The following is a 20,237-nucleotide window of genomic DNA, read 5'->3' as shown; positions in this document are numbered from 1 at the left end:
CGGTCTTGCCTTTTCATTTTGAACTGCTCTATATGGTCGTACTTCTTCTACCATCTATTCCAACTACCTACCTGGGTCTCGCATCTCTTGTTTGAATCACCACCTCCACATGCACAAGTCAACATCAACAGGGTTTTTTGTGCCTTTGGGCTTTTTCCCTGTTCCCGTCCTCCTTCGTGAAGGGAGTCACGGGGCCGCCGTTGTGCAGACGGTCACTGTGGCTTCCTCTCGAGGTAGGAGCACTCTTCAAAGGATAAAGAAGGATTACACGACAAGATGCCACATACCAGAGGCCGGACCCGAATTAAGTGACACAGGTGAGGAAGAGAAAGAAGGGACAATTGTGGGGGAGGAAGAGTTTGGAAGTAACAGTTTGCAACGCCCACAACTACCTGCAAGAATGGCAAACTGCGGCGCAGATCCAGGAACTGCTGGGTGCCGTACAGAGCTTGTCGCAGGAAGTGCAAGTACTGAAGAACGAAAATGCTGTGTTGAAACAACTAATCACTACCCGTGAACCTCAGCAGACAGAACTGCCTCCCATGGCACTACCTTCGGGTAAATTTGATGGCGCCCCAAAGAGGGTGAAAGAATTTCTTGATGCATGTCAAGTCTACTTTAGGTTTAGACCAACATCTTTCGCTACTGACCACTCTAAAGTGGGTTACATGATGTCAAATATGACCGGAAATGCACTAGCCTGGGCTACACCCTAAGTCACGAGCGCGTATCCTATACTACAAGATTTCTGAGGTTTCATTACCCTTCTGAAGCAGACTTTCGAATGCCCTGAAATCTCATTTTCCGCATGCAAAGATTTACTCAGTGTTCATCAAGGATCCATGGATATGTTATCCTACATAATGACTCTCAAAAGGCTAGCCTCGAACGCTGGGTGGCCTGACCAGGCTCAATACGCCTTATTCTATCGGCGCTTCCACAGAAGTACCACCACGTCGTCCGGGAAACGGACACCATCGGTCCTTGGGGGGGACGGGTTCCCGAGGGTACAGCTATTGTTCTAGTCCCTATGTATCCATCACAGTGGCATCCAACGACATCCAGGAGGACTCACAACTTATGGTAGTGACGGTTCAGCTGTAGGTCGATCAGAAATCCATCAAGACCCTCGCACTCCTGGAGTGTGGAGCTGCAGGAAACTTTATCGACACAATTTGGGCAAAGGAAAAAGGACTCAGAAGATTGGAACGCAAGGAAGGACAACAGGTGGAAGGGGTAGATGGGAGTCCCCTTCCTCGGGTTCTATTACCCAGGCCACTGAGAGCTTGAAACTCATCATCATGCAGCATACAGAGTTCATCCAATTTGACATTAATCGGGCTGCTCATTTTCCGATCATCCTGGGCATTTCATGGTTTTTGAAGCATAATCCATAAATAGATTGGACCAGAAATCAGTTGCGGTTGGATTCCCAGTTCTGCAAACAACACTGTCTCCCCTCCATGGCATATGTTGAAGTTCTTTCATCATTAGGCCTTATTGACCATACTGTGCCAGTCTATGCTTTACCTCATGACCTAACAGGTTTTCAGGAGGTATTTACTGAACAAATAGTTGTGGTTCTCCCACCACATCGTCCAGAAGACTGTGCTATTGAGCTGGTGCCACAGGCTTTAGTGCCATTTGGTAGGATGTTTTCTCTGTCTCAAGCTGAGAAGGCGGCTCTGCGTCACTATTTGGACGCCAACCTACAGAAAGGCCTCATTAGACCCTCCAAATCCCCAGCCGGGGCATCTCTTTTCTTTATACCGAAACGAGATTCTGAAAAACTAATGCCTTGCATTGACTATTAGGGCCTAAATAAGGTCACGATTAGAGATCGTTTCCCCATGCCTCTCATTTCGGACATCATCGAAGCTGTTCAAGAAGCCAAGGTGCTTTCCAAATTGGATCTCCGGAATGCCTACCATCTCCTCAGGATTCGTTCCGCGGATGAGTGGAAGACGGCTTTTCGCACTCCTTGTGGTCTCTATGAATACAGAGGGATGCCTTTTGGCCTGGTGAAAGCCCCTGCAGTGTTCCAACGATTTATGGACCAGGTCTTCTCTGATATACTGTTTATAAATGTTATTGTTTATCTCAATGACATTCTGGTGTTTTCATCATCCATTCAAGACCATAAAGCACATTTGAAGGAGGTTTTGAAGGAAGTTCTCAATCGCCTCAAAGACAATCATCTACTAGCCAAACTGGAAAAATGTACGTTCCGGGCTTCCTCTATCCAGTATCTGGGTTATATCCTCTCTGAACAGGGGATAAAGATGGATCCCAAGAAGGGATCCGCCATCATAGAGTGGACAGCCCCCACCTCTGTCAAGGAAGTTCTGCAATTTTTGGGATTGGCTAACTTCTACCGCTGCTTCATCCCGAAGTTTTCTGAAGTAGTGTTGCTCATTACCTCACTTTTTAAAAAGTCCTCAGGCGCGTTTCAGTGGACTTCATCGGCAGAAGACGGTTTCAAACTCCTTAAAACCCTGTTCTGCTCAGCTCCCATCCAAGGCAGACCAAGGGAAGCCATTTATCATCGAACCTGATGCCTCGACGGCTGCCATTGGAGCTGTCCTACTACAAGAGATACAAGGTCTGGAACATCCCATAGCATATCTATCGAAGTCCTTGTCGGTGAGTCAACGCAACTATTCTGTTTTCAAAAAAGAATTCTTGGCCATGAAGGTTGCGTGTGAAGAATTGCGTCATCTGCTACAAGGGGGTGCTTAGCCTTTTGTAATAAGAACAGACCATAAGAATCACCAAGTTCGACGATCTATGGAGAGCCTAAATTCTAGACAGTAACGGTGGGCAATTTCTTTTTTCCCAGTTGGACTTTAGTATTACCTACTTGCCTGGTAGCCAAAACACAGCCGCCGATACCCTTTCCCGGAAATACTCCTCCGATTCCTCTAATCGATATCCACCTGATTTTTTTTTTTTCTTCTTAGAATAGGGTCATCGCACTTTTGGATGGATTCTTACAGCCGGTCAGGGAAGTAACTATCCCTACCTCCCTACCTCAGGGAGTGGCAAGCAACCTGGCGGAAAGAGGGTCTCCTGTTCCGAGGACACTGTTTGTACTTGCCCACAAAGGGTTTACAACGCATTGTCTTGGAAGAGTGTTATGATCACAAGACAGCTGGACATAGGGGCCAGACGGGCACCTTAGATCTCATCCAACGCTCTTTTTTTCTGGCCTACTCTCCGTGAAGATGTCAAGAGGTATGTTCGCTTCTGTCCTGTCTGTGCCAAAAGTAAATACTCGCCAGGCAAACCCATTGGTCTCATAGAACAAGGACCACTTCCTACCCGTCCTTGGGGTCAAGTTACCACAGACTTCATTGTAGACTTGCCTGTCTCTAAATCCTGTAACTTCATTATGGTAACAGTAGACACCCTAACCAAGACGGCTAATTTCTCTCCATTACCAGGCATCCCCACCGCAGCAGTCATGGCGGAGGTATTCGTACGAGACATATTCAGAATCCATGGTCTCCCCGATAAGATTCTGTTGGCCCGTGGAAGCCAGTACACCTCCAACGTCTGGAAGGAGCTCTGTCGGCTTTTGGGGATCAATAGGGCATTGTCTTCTGGATTCCATATGCAAACTGATGGCCAGACAGAGAGACTTAACGCTACACTAGAGCAATATCTCCGATGTTTTATCAACCAACAGCAGAATGACTGCGTAGCTCTACTTCCCACTGCCGAATTTGCTTACAATAACGGCAAACACACGGCCACAGGTCTCTCTCCATTTTTCTGCAAATATGGCCTTCAGCCACGCAGTATCTTTCCTGTGCACACCGGTCCAACCAATGTACCGGCTAAAGAAGGGACCTTGACTAAGATTAGAGAAGCTCAACAATCAGCGAAACTCAGTCTAGAGGCCAGTCAACTGGATTCCAAGAAAAGGGCTGATACACATCGCAAAGCCTGTCCCAATTGAAAGGTGAGATCCAAGGTCTGGCTCTCTACCAGATTCCTGCCCAAGTGGCTGCACCCCTCTAAATTGTATCCTCACTTCTTGGGTCCTTTCCCCATTTCGGCTCAGATCAGCCCAGTATCTTTCAGACTTAACTTACCTCCGGCTTTATGCCATATTCATCCTGTCTTTCACTCCTCTCTCCTTAAAACGTATGTACCAGATGAGGCGCTTAGACAACTTCCCATTATCCCCGAAGCCCACACGGATCCTGAAGCCGAATTTGAATTCTCTCAGATCTGTGACTCCCGTCACAGTCGAGGTCGGCTGGAATATTTGGTCAGCTGGAAGGGGTACCGTCATTCGGTGGACTCTTGGGAACATGCTTCCTTTGTCCATGCACCCACACTGGTTAGGAAGTTTCATAGGGCTCATCCTGGGAAGCCAGTGCACAAAGGGGGGCATAATGTCATGCACACTGATTCCGGGAGTATATGGAACAGGTGGAGGCTGGGACGCCATTAAAATGTTCCGTCACGTTTACCTCATCCCATTGTGTGGGTCTTGTCTTTTCAAACCTGGCTGCCGCTGCCGGGAGGTTCAAAAACACTCTCTCTCCCGGTGGTTGGCGCATTGCAACCACTGCTACAGACTTTCCTCTTGTGCTGCATCAATGCTGGTAATTTCCCTTTTTGTTCCGCACCGGAAATTCTACTTTCTCTCTCTGTTTCCCTAGCGTTTATTCCCTTTACTGTCTTTCTCCGTGTCTGCCCGCTCTTTTGCGCATTCTCACGCTGGGGGATTTTCTTTTCCCTTTTTTCTTTCTGTCTCGTTTCCTGTTCTGTTCCTACTCCGCTTCCTCCCTCCTCTGTCCTCTGACAAGTGCTTTCTACCCTGTGGTCTCTCTTGTCCTACGGTTTTCTCTTGTTTGCTCCTCCTCCTGAGCTTGTCGCTCTTACCTGTCTTGCCTTTTCATTTTGGACCGCCATATAGGGTCGTACTTCTTCTACGATCTATTCCAACCACCTACCTGGGTCTCGCATCTCTTGTTTGGATCACTGCCTCCACATGCACAAGTCAACATCAACAGTGTTTTTTGTGCCTTTGGGCTTTTTCCCCGTTCCCATCCTTCTTCGGGAACGGAGTCACAGGGCTGCCGTTGTGCAGACGGTCACTGTGGCTTCCTCTCGAGGTAGGAGCACTCTTCAAAGGAGAAAGAAGGGTTACACTACAAGACGCCACATACCAGATGCCAGACCCAAATTAAGTGACACCGGTGAGGAGGAGAAAGAAGGGTCCAGTGTGGGGGAGGAAGAGCTTGGACATAACAACCCAAGTGTCTACGGTCACAGCCATCACCGGACTCAGTGGTCTCGACAGCTGCTCGGAAGAAGTCATCCAACCCGGACAGCGAGGGCAAGAAGTTGGATGCCGTCAGTAGAAAGGTCATCTACTCTGTGGCTACGACAGTCAAGGCAGCGAACGCTTTAGCGATCCTGGCCAGGTACGACAGTGAGTTATGGTACAATATGGCCCTGCTACTGGAATTCCTCCCCGAGGACAAACAAGGCGTTGGCGATCGTACAGGAGGGCGAGGTGGCGTCTGACCACGCCATTACCGTGGCCCTGGATATTGCAGACATGGTGTTCCGCCAAAAGGGTTTGCCTCCATCGTTGTGGCTGGCTGAAGGCCACCAACTTTAGGCAGGATGTTCAGACAGGGTCCTGGACATGCAGTTTCACTGGGACAATCTCTTTGGAAAGGCCGTCGATGGATCACTTAAAGGCCATCAAGTCCAGCAGAGACGGCCTGTGCCCTGGGCACTGTGCAGCAGTAATGTCCGTCCTTTCGTTCCTCTGGAGGTAAGTCAATGAAAGGTTTCGGCGGAAGAATGTCCTCGTACCGCCAGCCCTCCCATTCCTCGACCCAGGAAGCCTACAGGGTTTGTGTCAAGGCCTTCGGAGGTGGCTGCATTGTCAAGGTCCCCAAGGCGGCGTTCCGGCCTCCAAGCAGGATTGAACCTGCCAAGACGTCGGGCCCCACCCCTGTACCCCGATGGGAGGCCGGCTGGGAAAACATCTCCATCGATCGATGGGTGCTGGACGCTCTCGCCCCTGGACACATTTTGGAGTTTCAGCGAAAGTGTCCGGTAGCTCGACAGGAACAACACATCCCCGAACTGCAGCTGGAGGTTCGGGCCAGGTTAAAAAAAAGAAGGCTGATAGAGCTGGTTCCAAAGCGACTCCCGGGTTCCAGAGTTTACTCCAGATACTACTTAGCAAGAAAGAAAACAGGGGGCTGGATGCCCATTCTCGATCTATGGCGAATCAACAAGTACATCAAGTCCCAAAAATTCAAGATGGTCACGTTGCAGCATGTACTCAGCCAACTGGAGGAGGGAGACTTCCTCTCGTCGCTGGATCTGGAGGACTCTTACTTCCACATCCCCATTCATGAAAAACATTGCAAGTTCCTGCACTTTGTCTTGCTACGGAAGCACTACCAGTTCAAGGTCCTCCCCTTCTGACTGAAGTCGGCGCCCAGAGTCTTTACGAAGTGTCTGGCACCAGTGGCGGCCCATCTGCGACTACAAGGGATACATGTGTACCCGTACCTCGACGACTGGCTCATCTGTACCAAGTCGAGGGAGATTGCTGTCGATCACACGGAGAGGACTGTCTGGCTGCTCACGGATCTGGGGATCTCCGTAAACTTTCCGATGTCCTCCTTTATTCCATCGCAAGACGCTCTGTTCCTGGGGTCCAGGCTGAACACCGTCGCCTGGCGGCCCTCTCGGACAGGGTACCGTCCATGTTGGGCAAGGTGCGATGGCTGTTAGCACTGAAGATTGCCACTGTGAGGTCCATCAAGTCGCTGCTCGGCATGATGTTGTTGTGCATCTACATGATCAGACTCTGCAGGTTGTGGATGCAACCTCTTCAGGAGTTCCTGGACGCTCGCTGGGTCCAAGTGTCCGGAAGCTTCGCAGACAAGATTGTCCTCGACGAGGAGTTCCGTCAAGCGATAAGGTAGTGTGGTGTGCGCTCCAACATTGCCGGGGGCACAGATTTCCAGAGCCCCCATTACCAGGAGATGGTCAACACGGACGCTTCCCTGGAGGGTTTGGGAGCTCAAACCGACGTCTTCATGCCAGAGGCATGTGGCTACCAGAGGAGAAGGATCTACACATCAACGTTCTGGAACTGCGTGAAGTGTTCTGGGCCCTCAAGTCTTTTCTTCCATCCCTCAAGGGCCAAGTGGTGAAGGTCTTCATGGACAATACCACCACTATGTTCTTAATCAGGAAGCAGGCGTAACCCGATCCCCAGTGCTCTCCAGAGAGCCGCAGGACTTGTGGCACTGGGCCGTCGCCCAGGGGATGTTCCTCATTCTGTTTCACCTGGCGGGAGACAAAAAAACAGTCGCCGACTCTCTCAGCAGGAAGCTGCACTCTTGCCACGAGTGGGAGCTTCGGCATGATGAAGTGACAACCTCTTCCTCAGGTGGGGCAGACGCCAGATCGATCTATTTGCAACGGCGGCAAACGCCAAGTGCCAGAGGTTCACCAGCAGGTACCACCAGCCGGGGAGCATAGGGGACGTGTTCTCCTTCCCCTGGGCAGGCCTGTTCCTGTACGCGTTCCGTTGCCTCTGCTACTACGAGTTTTCCGTCAACTCAAATGGTGCCGGTGCAGGATGATCCTCGTTGCCCCGACGTGACCGAGGAAGATTTGGTACCCGGACCTACTCAGCCTGTCGACGTCACCTCCAGTCAGTCTACCAGTGGTCGCGGATCTGCTCGCCAAAGAAGGAGGCGCAATCCTGCACCATGACCCAGGATCGCTGAACCTGAAGACCTGGCTCCTGCAGCCTTATAGTCCGGTGGGTACGAGCTAATGGCAGCCTGCTGGGAGTTCCTTGCCAGGGCCAGAGCGTCATTGACTCTTAAGTGCTACGGGCACAAGTGGAAGCGGTTCGCGACTTGGTGCCGGTCGCAGAAGATCAACCCTCTGAGGGCCACGGCTCCTCAGATCCTTCCGTATTTGTTGTCTTTGGCTAAGGTGGGACTGGCGCACGTCTCCATCCAAATGCATCAGGTGGCTATCTCCCGCTACACCAGGTTTCCGCGACTGTCTTCGCTTTGGTCACACCGTCTGCTAAAGGAGTTCCTTAAAGGACTGTTTCGATCATTCCCGCCGGTGACGGCACCTGCCCCGGCGTGCAAACTCAAGCTGGTACTGACGAGGCTCATGGGGGCCCCTTTTGAACCTATGCATAAAGCACCTTTCAAGTGCCTTTCGTGGAAGACAGCGTTTCTCATGGCCATCACCTCTGCCAGGCTGGTGGGAGAGATCTAGGCCCTGCCCTGCATGTAGCCTTATTTGACTTTCCACGAGACAAGGCTGGTGCTGCGGAAGCGCTCCCCTCCTTCATGCCTAAGGTTCTGTTGGAATTCCATCTCAACAAACCTTTAGTGTTACCTGTGTTTTTTCCTACACCTTTGTGGCCAGCTGTTTGCACTCGCTGGATGTGGCTCGAGCGCTGAAGTTCTATGTGGCATGCACGAAGAATGTTCCGAAGACATCACAACTTTTCGTGAACTTTGGTCCTGTGAATCATGGGAAAGCTTTGTGCAAGGCTTCCATTTCCAGGTGGCTCCCGCTGTATCTCTCACTGCCACTGGTTGTCAAACTGGCTGTTGCCTGGCCATCCGAGAGATCACTCCACCAGAGCAATTGCTGGACAATGGCGTTCCTGTCTGGTGTGCCCCTGCTGGACATCTGCAGGGCGGCTACGTGGAGGTCTACGCACACCTTCACAAGATTCTAATGCGTCGACCGGGATTCCAGAGAGGAGTCCAGGGTCGGGCAAGCAGTGCTACTTAACCTGTTCGCTTGAAGGTCAACCTGGTGAAGAGGCAAGAGTAATTGCTTCTGTTCAGACTTGCCACCTCGTGGTTGTGTATGTATGTATGTATGTACTGCTATGTATTCTTTATTCATGAGCATGTGAAACAATGCAAGACGCCATGATGGAGAAGGAAAAAGTTACTTAACTGTAACTGTTGTTCTCCAGCATGGGTCTGACATGGAGTCACATGCAAACACACCGGCCTTCCCCTCTGCAGCTCCTCTTGGTCATACTGCCACTGTAGGTGCTACCAAATCTGAAGATGGCTGCCAGACGAGGGGCTTAGGGAGAGGGCAGTCATTGGCTGGGGCAGTATGACCCAGAGCTCAGGGATTGTTTATAGGAGAAAGACAGTTTGTAAGTGAAAGTGAAACTGTTTTTACTTTTACTGAGGATTCCCAGCACGACGACTGGGAATATTCATGAGCGTGTGAATCCATGCCAAACCCATGCTGGAGAACAGTTCCAGGTAAGTAACTGGTTACTTATGAAGCCTCCTGCCACCAGGAGCAATATTCACATACATTAATCTCTGATTCCATTAGTTTCACTGAGAGGTTTTCAAAAGCATCTGGAAAATGCCTATATATCCTTCAGTTGTACCATTAGTTTCAATTAGGCTTTGAAAAACTGCATCAGAAATAATGTGCAGCTCTATTAATGTCTATGGCCCTTTATTTTGAGTGAGGAGGTTTAAAAAGAAGACAAGGGGCCTCATTACAAGTCCGGCGGTAACCCTGCCCGTGCTACCGGTGCTACTATGCTTTAACAAGAGCAAAGGTAAAAAAACTAGTGACCGTTTATTGCTACTTAATAGGCTTATAATAGTAGTATTTACTTTCAATATATGTAAATACTTTGGCTTTATCCCTAGGCCAGCAGTGTTCCTGATTCAAAGTCATTTATAAATATAAACAATTGATTTGGATCAGTTGCTCTCCGCGACAATGTATTTTTCTTATTGTAATTTTTTAAAATTGTCAGCCGTAGCATTTAATGAATTATACTTTCCAAGTTGTAAAATGGACATTTGCAACTGAATGTCACTGTTAAAAGCAATGTCGCACTACTTCGCAACATTACATGATTCTCACATTTAAGCGTAAAAATGGAGGTGACTTTATGAAATGAAAGGCACTGTCAATCAAGGCTGTGTGTGTGATCATTTGTGAGATAAATGTTTCTCACAAATGATCACACACACAGCCTTGATTGACGGCGCCTTTCATTTCATAAAGTCACCTCCATTTTTACAGCCAGTGACATAGACCTAGCATGTGAGCCATTCACTGACTGTTCTTTCAATGTGATTGAGTGTACGGGAAGGTGTGCTATTACTATGATTTTGCCTGAGAGTGTGAAGATATGTGTCCTGTTCCTAGAGCAGAGCTTGGCGAGGGTATCCAGGATGGTATACAGCTCTGGGTTTGGTACAGAAAGATATCCTACTTGCAGAGATGTGAATACAAAGGTGTGCCTGCTTCCAAATATGGGTTAGTGTGAAGAAGTGCATTGCAATCTCATAGGCGAGTGTGGGGGAAGGTGGATTCAAATAGCTTTGGGCATGAAAGGGTGATGAGTAAGATTCATTTTAGAAGATTTTATAACTCTGGAAGAGTTCTTCATGCCTCAGACTAGACCAGTTGGACTGCCTTCTTCTGGTTGGGTGCTGACTGCCCTTCAATTCTTTTTTGCAGAAACCTCAACTTCAGTGGATGAAGAGTCACGAGCGGCCCCTCCTTGCCCACCCTCTTCTTCTGGTATCACTGGGAACAGAGCAGGCGTCTCTCAGCCATCTAGCCATTCAACCATCATCGATACATCGCGGCCCTCGGGCCAACAGTTACCCCTGGTCTCAACCCTTGTCTCAGGACCTGGCACCTTCACAGGTAACCCCCTGGTTCAGATGTCTTCCTCGACCTCCTCTTCATCCCCAGGCCAGAGTGCTGCTGGAAATTGGGCCTATCCTGCAGCCTCTTCATCCTCACAGGCCTCCAATTCAGAGAGGATTCAGCGTTCCCGGTCAGGCATCTTGGCAGCCACTTCTGTGTCCTCTTTGCAAAGCGCAGCACAGATCTACAGTCAGAGGCTGTCGCGCCCCTCCTCTGCCAAGGCTGGTGAGTACATCATTATAAGCGTGCAGATGGTAAGGTGTGGAGTAGCTCTCAAATGCATGTGCAGGGCACTGGTGCACGACAGCACACAGGAGACCGAGAGCCCTTAGTTTGTAGTCCACACGTTGTCCTTCGAGTTCAACTTGAAGTGAGAACACATCATTTGGAGGGGGACCAATGTCTACAAACTTATTCTCTCCCTTTTCTAAGTCCTTGCACATGAGCCGTCAGTCGCACCACATGCCTTTCTGCTTATGCTGCAGCCCTGTGCCAAGAGAATGAGATCCCACCGTTTTTTGAGGGGTTCTGAAGCAGAGGCTCCTTCGTTTACCTGCATTCTATTTACAATGTCAAGTTTTTTAATATAATGACCTACCCCTAAAGCAGGGCATTGTGAATCACTCAACCGAGTTGGCATATTTGATGCTTAAAAGCAAACACTAAACTATGCCAGCCACTCTTTAGTAAGAGAGATAGGATTTATAATATTAAAACATTCTTTTTTTTATTGTTTTAGATGCATTATTGTGACATCGTTTTTTTATCTTGTGCACCAATATTATCTAAATATTACATATGAAGATGAAGCTTTCTGCATGTTCTCTAGTAAATTAAATTCATACTGCACTCTGAGAAACCTGTAGGTGTCTCACTCGCTTGTCCCCAGGGATCTGTCATCCAGGTGGCAAGGACACGGCCATCGAGAGAAAACAGACTAACACCCAAGCCGTATACCTGACTTGTCCCAATACATTGGGCAGGCAGGGTCAGGCAACTACTGATCATTACACACACCTGGCTTCCATCCCACTTCCCCTACACAGATAAAAGGCGCAGCACAAAAGCACACTCTGAGCGAGGCAAGGCACACGAGGAAGCAGCGATTCCAAGATGGCAGTTTTAATACAAGGCGAAAGACGGCAAGACCGAAGAGGGTTGCAAGAAGGGAAGTGCCCTTGACCTTTTCAGCGAAAGACTGTTACGTTTCTTATTCTCGAAGGTTCCTGAAAGTAAGACCCGGAATCCAAGTTACCCAGGGCTCTCCCGTGTCGATAGTCTAGGTGGGGAGAATCGTTTGCCGCCGTGGTACTGTCCTTGGCTCTTACTAGAAAAGCAGCGCCAGTGAAGTCAGCACAGCCGGTGAGTTGGGAAGACAGATGCCAGACCGGTCTGTGTTGCAAGCAGCAACATTGTATTGTGAAAACTGAAGAGAACAGTGCATGAAGCATATGTGGCAAGCAACGTGAACATTAATAAACAGCAGATGTGTGATTGAACTGTGAAGCAAAGATACAATACCGTTGACAGAGTGGTCCGGCACCACGCGGGTGCTCATTCGAAAAGCTCAGGTGGCAAATGTTACAAGGGAAGAAATTGTGAAATTGAAGTGGTCCTGCCACGGGTTAAGCAAAAACCTGGGCACAATCGAAAGTAAGAATATTAAGAAAGTGGATGAAGTTGATCCGAGCCCGGCAGAGGGAGATCAGCTAAGAGCTTTTTGGTAAAGCAAATTTATGTTAAGAATTTACATGTGAAATTGAAATTGGTCCAAACACGGCTGAGGGAGACTAATTGTGTTGAAAAGGATCTGAGCCCGGCTGAGGAGGATACAGGGTGAACCGTGAGTCACCCGAGAAAGAATATCTTACGAACATTGTATTAAGAGGATCTGAGCCCGAATGAGGGGAATCCAAGGTGAAGAATATTGTGCTAAAAGGATCGGAGCCCGGCATAGGGGGATCCGGGGTGAATAGTGAATCAGCTAAGAACTTGAGTACTTGTAAAAATCTGAATGAGGAAAAGAACTTATTGTTTATTTGTCGAATCAGGCCCTCTGAATGAATAGACTTTGAAAGGCAAAGATACTTGTGCTCAGAAGGCCCTGATGTTAATGATTGAACTGTATCCTCATGCTTAAGAAGCCAATGACTTTGCTAAGCTCCAGTGAGCCACCTTATCCCGTGCTGAAAACGTGGGGAAGGGAGGCCAACGGCCTGAACATTTGTGAGCACTTCTTTCTTTTTCGTAACATTGTTTCCCACACTATTTGTATATAGAAGTAAGGATTGGCAATAGGTTTATTAGTATAGGACCTTTTATTTTGACAAGATACCGCTAGGACCGAGTTACTATTATTTGATGGTCGTAGCTTGCTGCCATCTGTAGATTTAGGATTAGATAGGCGTTTTTCAACCCTTTTTAAAGTTCAATAAACACCCCTGAACTGTGGTCACTTGTCTGTCTTACTGTTTATACCATGCCTTCCTTACAACTCACACCAATCATGACACAAAGACATAGAGAGACGATAGGAGTTGGGGTTTTGTAAAATGGAGTCGACAGTATTTCAGCTTCTTAGGATGGATATAAACAGCCTTCCTCAGTACACGCTAAATACATCAAAGCGATGTAACTGCATTGTCTGGTTTGTTCAAAGAAAGAGGAATATTAAACTTTATTTAAAATCTATGTGATGCATTTGGTGTCTAATATTTATGGTAGAACTGCAAGACAAAGCAAATGTCATAAGTGTATGTGAAACATAATTGAAACATTCCAAGGGACATTATTTTTGCAAATTCCTGATGTTACTCACTACTACTAATCATATGTCCGGTCCCCTTTCCTCTATACTCTTCCACCACACTGCGCCCACATTTTATCATTAAACGTCTGTGTCACACGCCAACTGGTGCGAAAGCGCTGTGCAGGTTTTCCAAGGAGTTATTCCTCTTTGCAGGTTTTGCCGGACCTGCTGGGCACAGTCACACACATGGCGCTCCTGCGACACAAATGCAACTCCTTATCAGGACACTCCTTTGCAGAGTGTCACGCTTGGAGGAGGCCTTTGAGAGCCTCTGTCACTAAACATCAAGGGATGTGTTGTGTTAAAGGCCAAGTCATAGGTAGGTCGACCTTTTGTTTGCAAGGGCACCTCATGCAGGGTCACTCTCTCTCTGATTTCGGCCTGCATGAAGTGTGGGGGTGTCCCACAGACCCTCTTTCCCCACTCAAGCAGGGCACTCAGGACGCGCATCCAAAGTCCCTCAGTGGTCTTGTGCCGCACCCTGCCCTAGCACACCCACGGGTCACTGGACTGCTAGGTAGGGATCTCCTAACAGAGCATGCGCCTCACGCACACCCCAAGCCTAAACCAACGAGTATGGACAAGGGAGGGAGCGCGCTCTAGCTGCCACGGGCCTCACAATGCTCACTGTGCCCGCTCCCATGGGCCACGTCCTGAGAGGGGAAAAGACCCTGCTAGCGGACCACGCCTTGGCCCCCTCCTGACTGCGCACTCAGTCTTGGGAGCAAAGAAAGGCACAAAAAGGATAAAAGGCACAAGCACAGTTCTTCCCCAGACTACATGGGAGAGCTCACAGAGAGCTCTGCAGATTCAGGACACTGCGTACGCTTTGTGTGTGTGTGCCTGTTGGAAGGGCCTCACGCGGAGCCTGTGGCACCCCTGATAATGACAGGATCTATGTGATCACTGCACCGCTGACAGTGTAAAATTTAAAATTGCCTACATTCAGTGTGATATAGCGATCAGATAGTGAAAGTACATATGTATACAGAAAATATAATAAAAAAAGATCGCTTTGATAATTTAAATGCAGTAATTGTAAAAACTGTGTAAAGCGCACATATTGAAACGTTTACCGTGGTAGATTGCGCTGGAGAGAGAGGCATCTTTTGGCTCAAACCTTGCAGCATACATAAGGCGACGTCAGAGGTGAACATAGACAACACTGGACTAGAAAGCAGATTGATGTTATGTTTAATGCACCCACCTGCGTAGAAATTGAAAGTGACATCCTGGCGAAAAATAAGCAAACCTTTAATGTTCACTTATGTATGAGAGGGAAACAAAAAGAAAGTTACAAACATTGTTAGCTGTTAATGAAACCAGTAGAATACACGGTTAATATACCAGTTGGAGCATTACAGAGGAGCATGAACGTCGCGCGTCAGTTGAATAAGACAATTGTTTACCAGGAAAAGAAGACTTGTCATTAGTTAAAAAAAAAAGTAAGTACACTATTAAGACTGGCAATTATAATAACTATTTCTAAAAAAGACAGTATGACATTCTTTTTTAATTAAGACTATATTTTTATTAAAATATGTAATTGATTGGAATGGGGAAAGCAAAGTATGTGTTTTCAAACAAGGGTATTAAACAGCTAAGCCTAAATGGATATATTTATTCATAGGAAAAGATTAAAAACAACAAGGCAATGTGGAAGTGCACACAATATTCAGTAAATAATTGCTCTGTGCATGTATGCACAGAAAATGAATCAGAAAATGTTCAGTATATTAGGGAACATAACCATGAACCAAATGTCAGTGCTACAGAGATAAGAGAAAAAATACAAGAGATGAAAAATAAAATGTACCTTGAACAGTCTATGAGCGGACAAGTAGTGAGGAAGGTACTCAGTGAACTGCCATAGCACTTTGCTAGGGAAATGCCTAGTGCCAAATCACTTAAAAGAAGACTACTTTACCAAAAAGCAATAAAAGAAAAGCTACCTAAAAAACTCAAATGTATATCAGAAATTAACATACCACCACAATTTCAACTGACAACTAAGGGGAACAATTTTTACTAACTGACAGTGAAACTGACGAGAAACGGTTTTTCATATTTTCAACAACTCAAAACTTGGAGAGATTAGCCAAAAACCACAACTTGATAATGGATGGCACATTCAAGAGTTGTCCAAAGCCATTTAATCAAATCTATAGTATACATGGAATGGCTGATAATTAATTCTTCCCTTTGGTTTATGAGTTAATGAGCAACCAATTGGAAAAGACATATCTCGAAATGTTCAGCAAAATAAAGGAGAAATTCCCCATGGCCACACTTAGTTCTGGTATAGATTCTGAGTTAGCAGCCAAAAAAATCCTTGCAGCACATCTTCGTAAAAATACATATTCAAGGATGTTTCTTTCATTATAGTCGGAGCCTATGCAAAAATATCCCAAAACATGGGTTACAAACAAAATATGCAACAGACAGTGAATTCCAATAAAAAATAAAAAAAGATATGTGCTTTGGCGTATGTTCCAAAAAATGAAGTAATCAATACATAAACATTATTTCAGATGAATACTTTAAACAACACGAAGATGATCTTGTAAACTTTCTGAATTATTTTGAGGACACATCGCTCACCCCACCGAAATTGCCGACATCATCCTCTCAGCAGATCTCGACCTCCTTGCTATTACAGAAACATGGCTACACGAGGCAGCCGGACCTTATCTAACCCTTGCCGTTCCTAACAACTACTCCATCCACAGAGTGGATAGAGCTAATGCTCGCGGAGGAGGTGTAGCATTCATCTTCAAATCCTCACTTGACCTCAGATCTATCACCTCCTTTCCACTTGAATCATGTGAGCACCTCTCTATCAAAATACAAACCACCCCTAAGAGCTCAATCAACATGCAACTTATATACAGACCTCCAGGTCCCACAGGCACATTCGCGGAAGATATCACTTCATTAATAGCCGAGAACTCCAAGCCTTCCTCACAAAACATCATTCTAGGAGATTTCAACCTCGGGTACAACGACCCTAATGATACGCACGCATCATCCCTCACCAACGCTCTAGCAGAACACAACTATACTCAAATCATCACACTACCAACACATCAGAAAGGCAGAACCATCGACTGGGTCACAGCACACAATTGCAACATCACTTGCAAAACACCCCAACCTCTCGTATGGACAGACCATCTCCTTATACCGTTCGACATCAGTATTAACAATCCCAATCCAAAACAATCCCCGCTCGCACCAGCCTGTCTAACTAGAAATAAGCGCAACATCACAGCAGACGCCCTCACACCACTGGTTCTCCCCCTCCTTAATTCGCTCCCAACCACTGATGACCTCAGCCTCCTAGTCAACACATACAATGACGCCATGTCAAACGCTATTGACGCTGTGGCCCCTCTCAAGTCGCGTAAAGACCAGCCTAGAGCGCATCTGAACTCTTGGTTCACACCTGAACTCAAAATCATCAGAAAACAGAAAGCCAAGCTGGAAACCATATGGAAAACCACCCCCTCAGCCGAAAACAAAACGAATCTGATGACCATCTCCTCCCACTACAAAAAAGAGATAATCCGAACTAAGAAGGAAGCCTACAATTTGAGAATTGATAAGGCAGGATCCTCTACTAAAGAACTCTTCACCATCTTGAAGGAATTAGAAGGTTTCACATTCAAACAGGTCACCATACCGGAAGGCCAAAAGATCCTAGCATCTCTCAAACCTTCGAACTGCAAAGGGGATAGCTGTCCTGCCCAGATCATCAAAGATGCTGCAAGAGACCCCTCTCCCTTCATCTCCAAACTCATAAACCTTTCCTTCTCCACCGACTCTATACCTGACAATCTGAAACAATCATGGGTTCTCCCCCTCCTCAAAAAACAATCTTTAGACCCAGCCATTCCCACAAACTACAGGCCGATCACCACGGTCCCCTTCCTGCTAAAAATCCTCGACAGAGTTGCATACTTACAAATTCAGGAATACCTAGAATCCAATCAACTACTAGTGCTATGTCAATCTGGCTTTCGACCTCAACATAGAACTGCAACGGCCCTTGTTGACCTCAAAGGTCAGATTGATGACATCAAAGACAAAGGAAAAGCGGCCATACTACTCCTTCTCGACCTCTCAGCAGCTTTCGACCTGTCGATCATAAAATACTATGCAACCACCTTTCATCTGCCGCCCATTTCTCACCTTCAGCTGTCAGCTGGATACAATCTTTCCTAGCCAATAGAACTATGAGAGTCTTTTCACTGGCAGCTGCAGCAGACCCCATCCCCATCACCTGTGGCGCACTGCAAGGATCTTGTGTCTCCCCCACCCTTTATAATATTTTTACAAAACCCCTCTTCGACAAACTGGACCATCTGGGTGTCACCTACACTAACTATGCAGACGACACCCAGATACTCCTCACCATCTATGGCAACTACCTGGCTGACGTCACCAGGATCAACGAAATTTTCTCCATCATTCAGGCATGGATGGCCACACATGGCCTCTGCCTGAATGATGAGAAGACGGAACTTCTCCTGGTCGGCTCTCCTAATAATCTACAGAAACTTAGCCCTGCTTATTCCAACATCACCATTGATGGCAACACTATCCCCGTTGCCAAACACGTCAAAACCTTAGGCTTCTATCTTGACGCCAACACCAACCTCTCCAAACAAGTCAACATGACTGCCTCTACTACCGCCTACACCGGGAAACTAATCAGAGCTTGCAGAACTTTTCTATCCACGAATAGCTGCCTCACATTGGCGAGAGCGCTTATACAATCTAAGCTTGACTACTGTAACAGCCTTTACCTAGGGACTAACCAAGCCATAATTAATAAACTCCAAGTTATCCAAAACAACGCGCTGCGTGCAGCATTAAACATCCCTAGGAGAGAGCACATCTCCCCCATCAGAATCTCCTGCAAATGGCTCTCCATTCAACAAAAAATCGACTTAAAAACTCTTTGTCTCACATACAAAGCCTTAAACCACCTTGCCCCCCCCTATCTTACCAGCAAACTCTCCTTGAAACCTAACACCAGAATTACCAGATCCGCCAACACTAGGTCTCATGGTGCCCAGATTCTCCTCCAAAAGAGCTGGTGGTTCAAGCTTTTCGGTCCTCGCCCCTCAACTTTGGAACTCCCTACCGCTGAACATCAAGTCTGCCCCCTCATTCCATATGTTCAGGAAGCTAGTCATTGGTTGGCTACTGGACAAACAATAAACTTATCCTCGCCCCAACTAAGCCCACGCATACTGTATATACTGTACATACTATTCAAATGTTTCAATTGTTTACCCTAATTACTCTGACTGTATATATTGTATATTACCTCCACAGATTGTATAACTGTAAATTCTACATATACTGTGCCTCTGTAACTTGTCTAAAAGCGCCCTTTTACTCCTGGGTCTGGTGCGCTATATAAATAAAATAAACAAACAAACACACACATGGTTAGGAAAGCTGACCAGATATGGCAGACATCAGCCTGAAATTGCCATAGACTATTGGAAGTGCTATGGGGCAATAATGACTAAATTACTGAAAACAAACAACAAGCTAGAAGGGTGGGTTGACAGCCTAAATGTTGCCATTTGAGACAGTAAACCGATATTATGGAACTGTTTAAAGGCATTGCAAATAAAAGAAAACATTCAGGAAATTAAAATAATGCTGCCCATGAGCAGAACAAGAATAATAAACTGATCAAATAAATCGGCTAAACAGAATTAACAATTAAGGCAAATTGCCGAAAAATGTACCACATTAGATTTCAAAGACTACATTTCAAGCCTAGCATTTAATGTTGTATTTATGATTCAATTAATGTGTTCAATTAAATTTAGTTCAGATTCTGCAGTTGACACTATTTATTTTTTCTTAGTATTTCAGTGCATCAGTTTCCATTTTTTATTTGTAATTATTGTTGTATGTATGAAGTTATGAACTGTGGTTGTTTGGAAAAAAAAAACAGCGATACAAAATATATCTTATTACTATACAGATATTTTAGACAGAGTACAATTCTTTTAAGATGTTATAAATTATTCAAATAAAAAAAGAAAGCATTCTTTATTCTGTTATTATTGGTTACAAAGAGTGCACATTAATAAAAGAAAGACATTTGGGGCATAAATTCCATAAATTGCATGTCAATTTCAAGAAAAGGACCGAGAGCAGTTGTAGTGGCACGGAAAACCACGCAACAGTTTTGGCCTCAAATGCAATGACTTACTGGCAGTCGGTACTATGGTGAGCCCAAAAGTCACAGTAAAGGTAGGGTCACAATTATGTGGGCGACGATTCCTAATGACAAGCATTGGTCTGCACATGCATGTGGTGTGTATGGGTGAGCACCGCAGGGACATGTTTTGGCCACAAGGGATCATGCTGCTGTCCCTGATGGGGATCCTCACCTTCAATGGTGTCTTTGGCACCAGCATGCCACGGTACAGCGGATAAACCCTATATGGGAGCCATACTGGTGTCCCCCCTCCTGGCACCCAGTGCATGCGCATTGTTTCATGGATGGGCAGAGTACTGAAGGTTACCTGGCAGTCCATTTGCTCAACAGGAACAGGCCTGAGAACTCCCAGTCAGCCTCTAATGAACAGATTCAAACACTTCTAAGAAATCTTTGAACGAAAATGGGCAACACCCTCACTCTTGTCCCTCGGGTCAA

The 20,237-nt window shown here is 46.5% G+C and overlaps 1 protein-coding gene across 5 annotated transcripts in view; it reads left to right on the top strand.

Moving 5' to 3' along the window:
- TTLL5 (tubulin tyrosine ligase like 5) overlaps window positions 1-20,237 on the top strand; it is a 769,178-nt gene that overhangs the window by 463,078 nt on the left and 285,863 nt on the right. For 4 of the 5 annotated variants that reach the window (XM_069638032.1, XM_069638033.1, XM_069638030.1 and 1 more), the window contains one exon: window positions 10,546-10,965. In XM_069638032.1, coding sequence (XP_069494133.1) covers window positions 10,546-10,965 — 420 coding nt within the window. The remainder of the gene's footprint in view (window positions 1-10,545; window positions 10,966-20,237) is intronic. The other variant, XM_069638034.1, reaches the window with a different exon arrangement.

The sequence above is a fragment of the Ambystoma mexicanum genome, chromosome 14 (assembly GCF_040938575.1).
Source record: "Ambystoma mexicanum isolate Mex_15411 chromosome 14, UKY_AmexF1_1, whole genome shotgun sequence".
Lineage (NCBI taxonomy): Eukaryota > Metazoa > Chordata > Amphibia > Caudata > Ambystomatidae > Ambystoma > Ambystoma mexicanum.
Note: the sequence above shows the minus strand (reverse complement) of the source record. Positions and strands in the feature narration are given on the sequence as shown.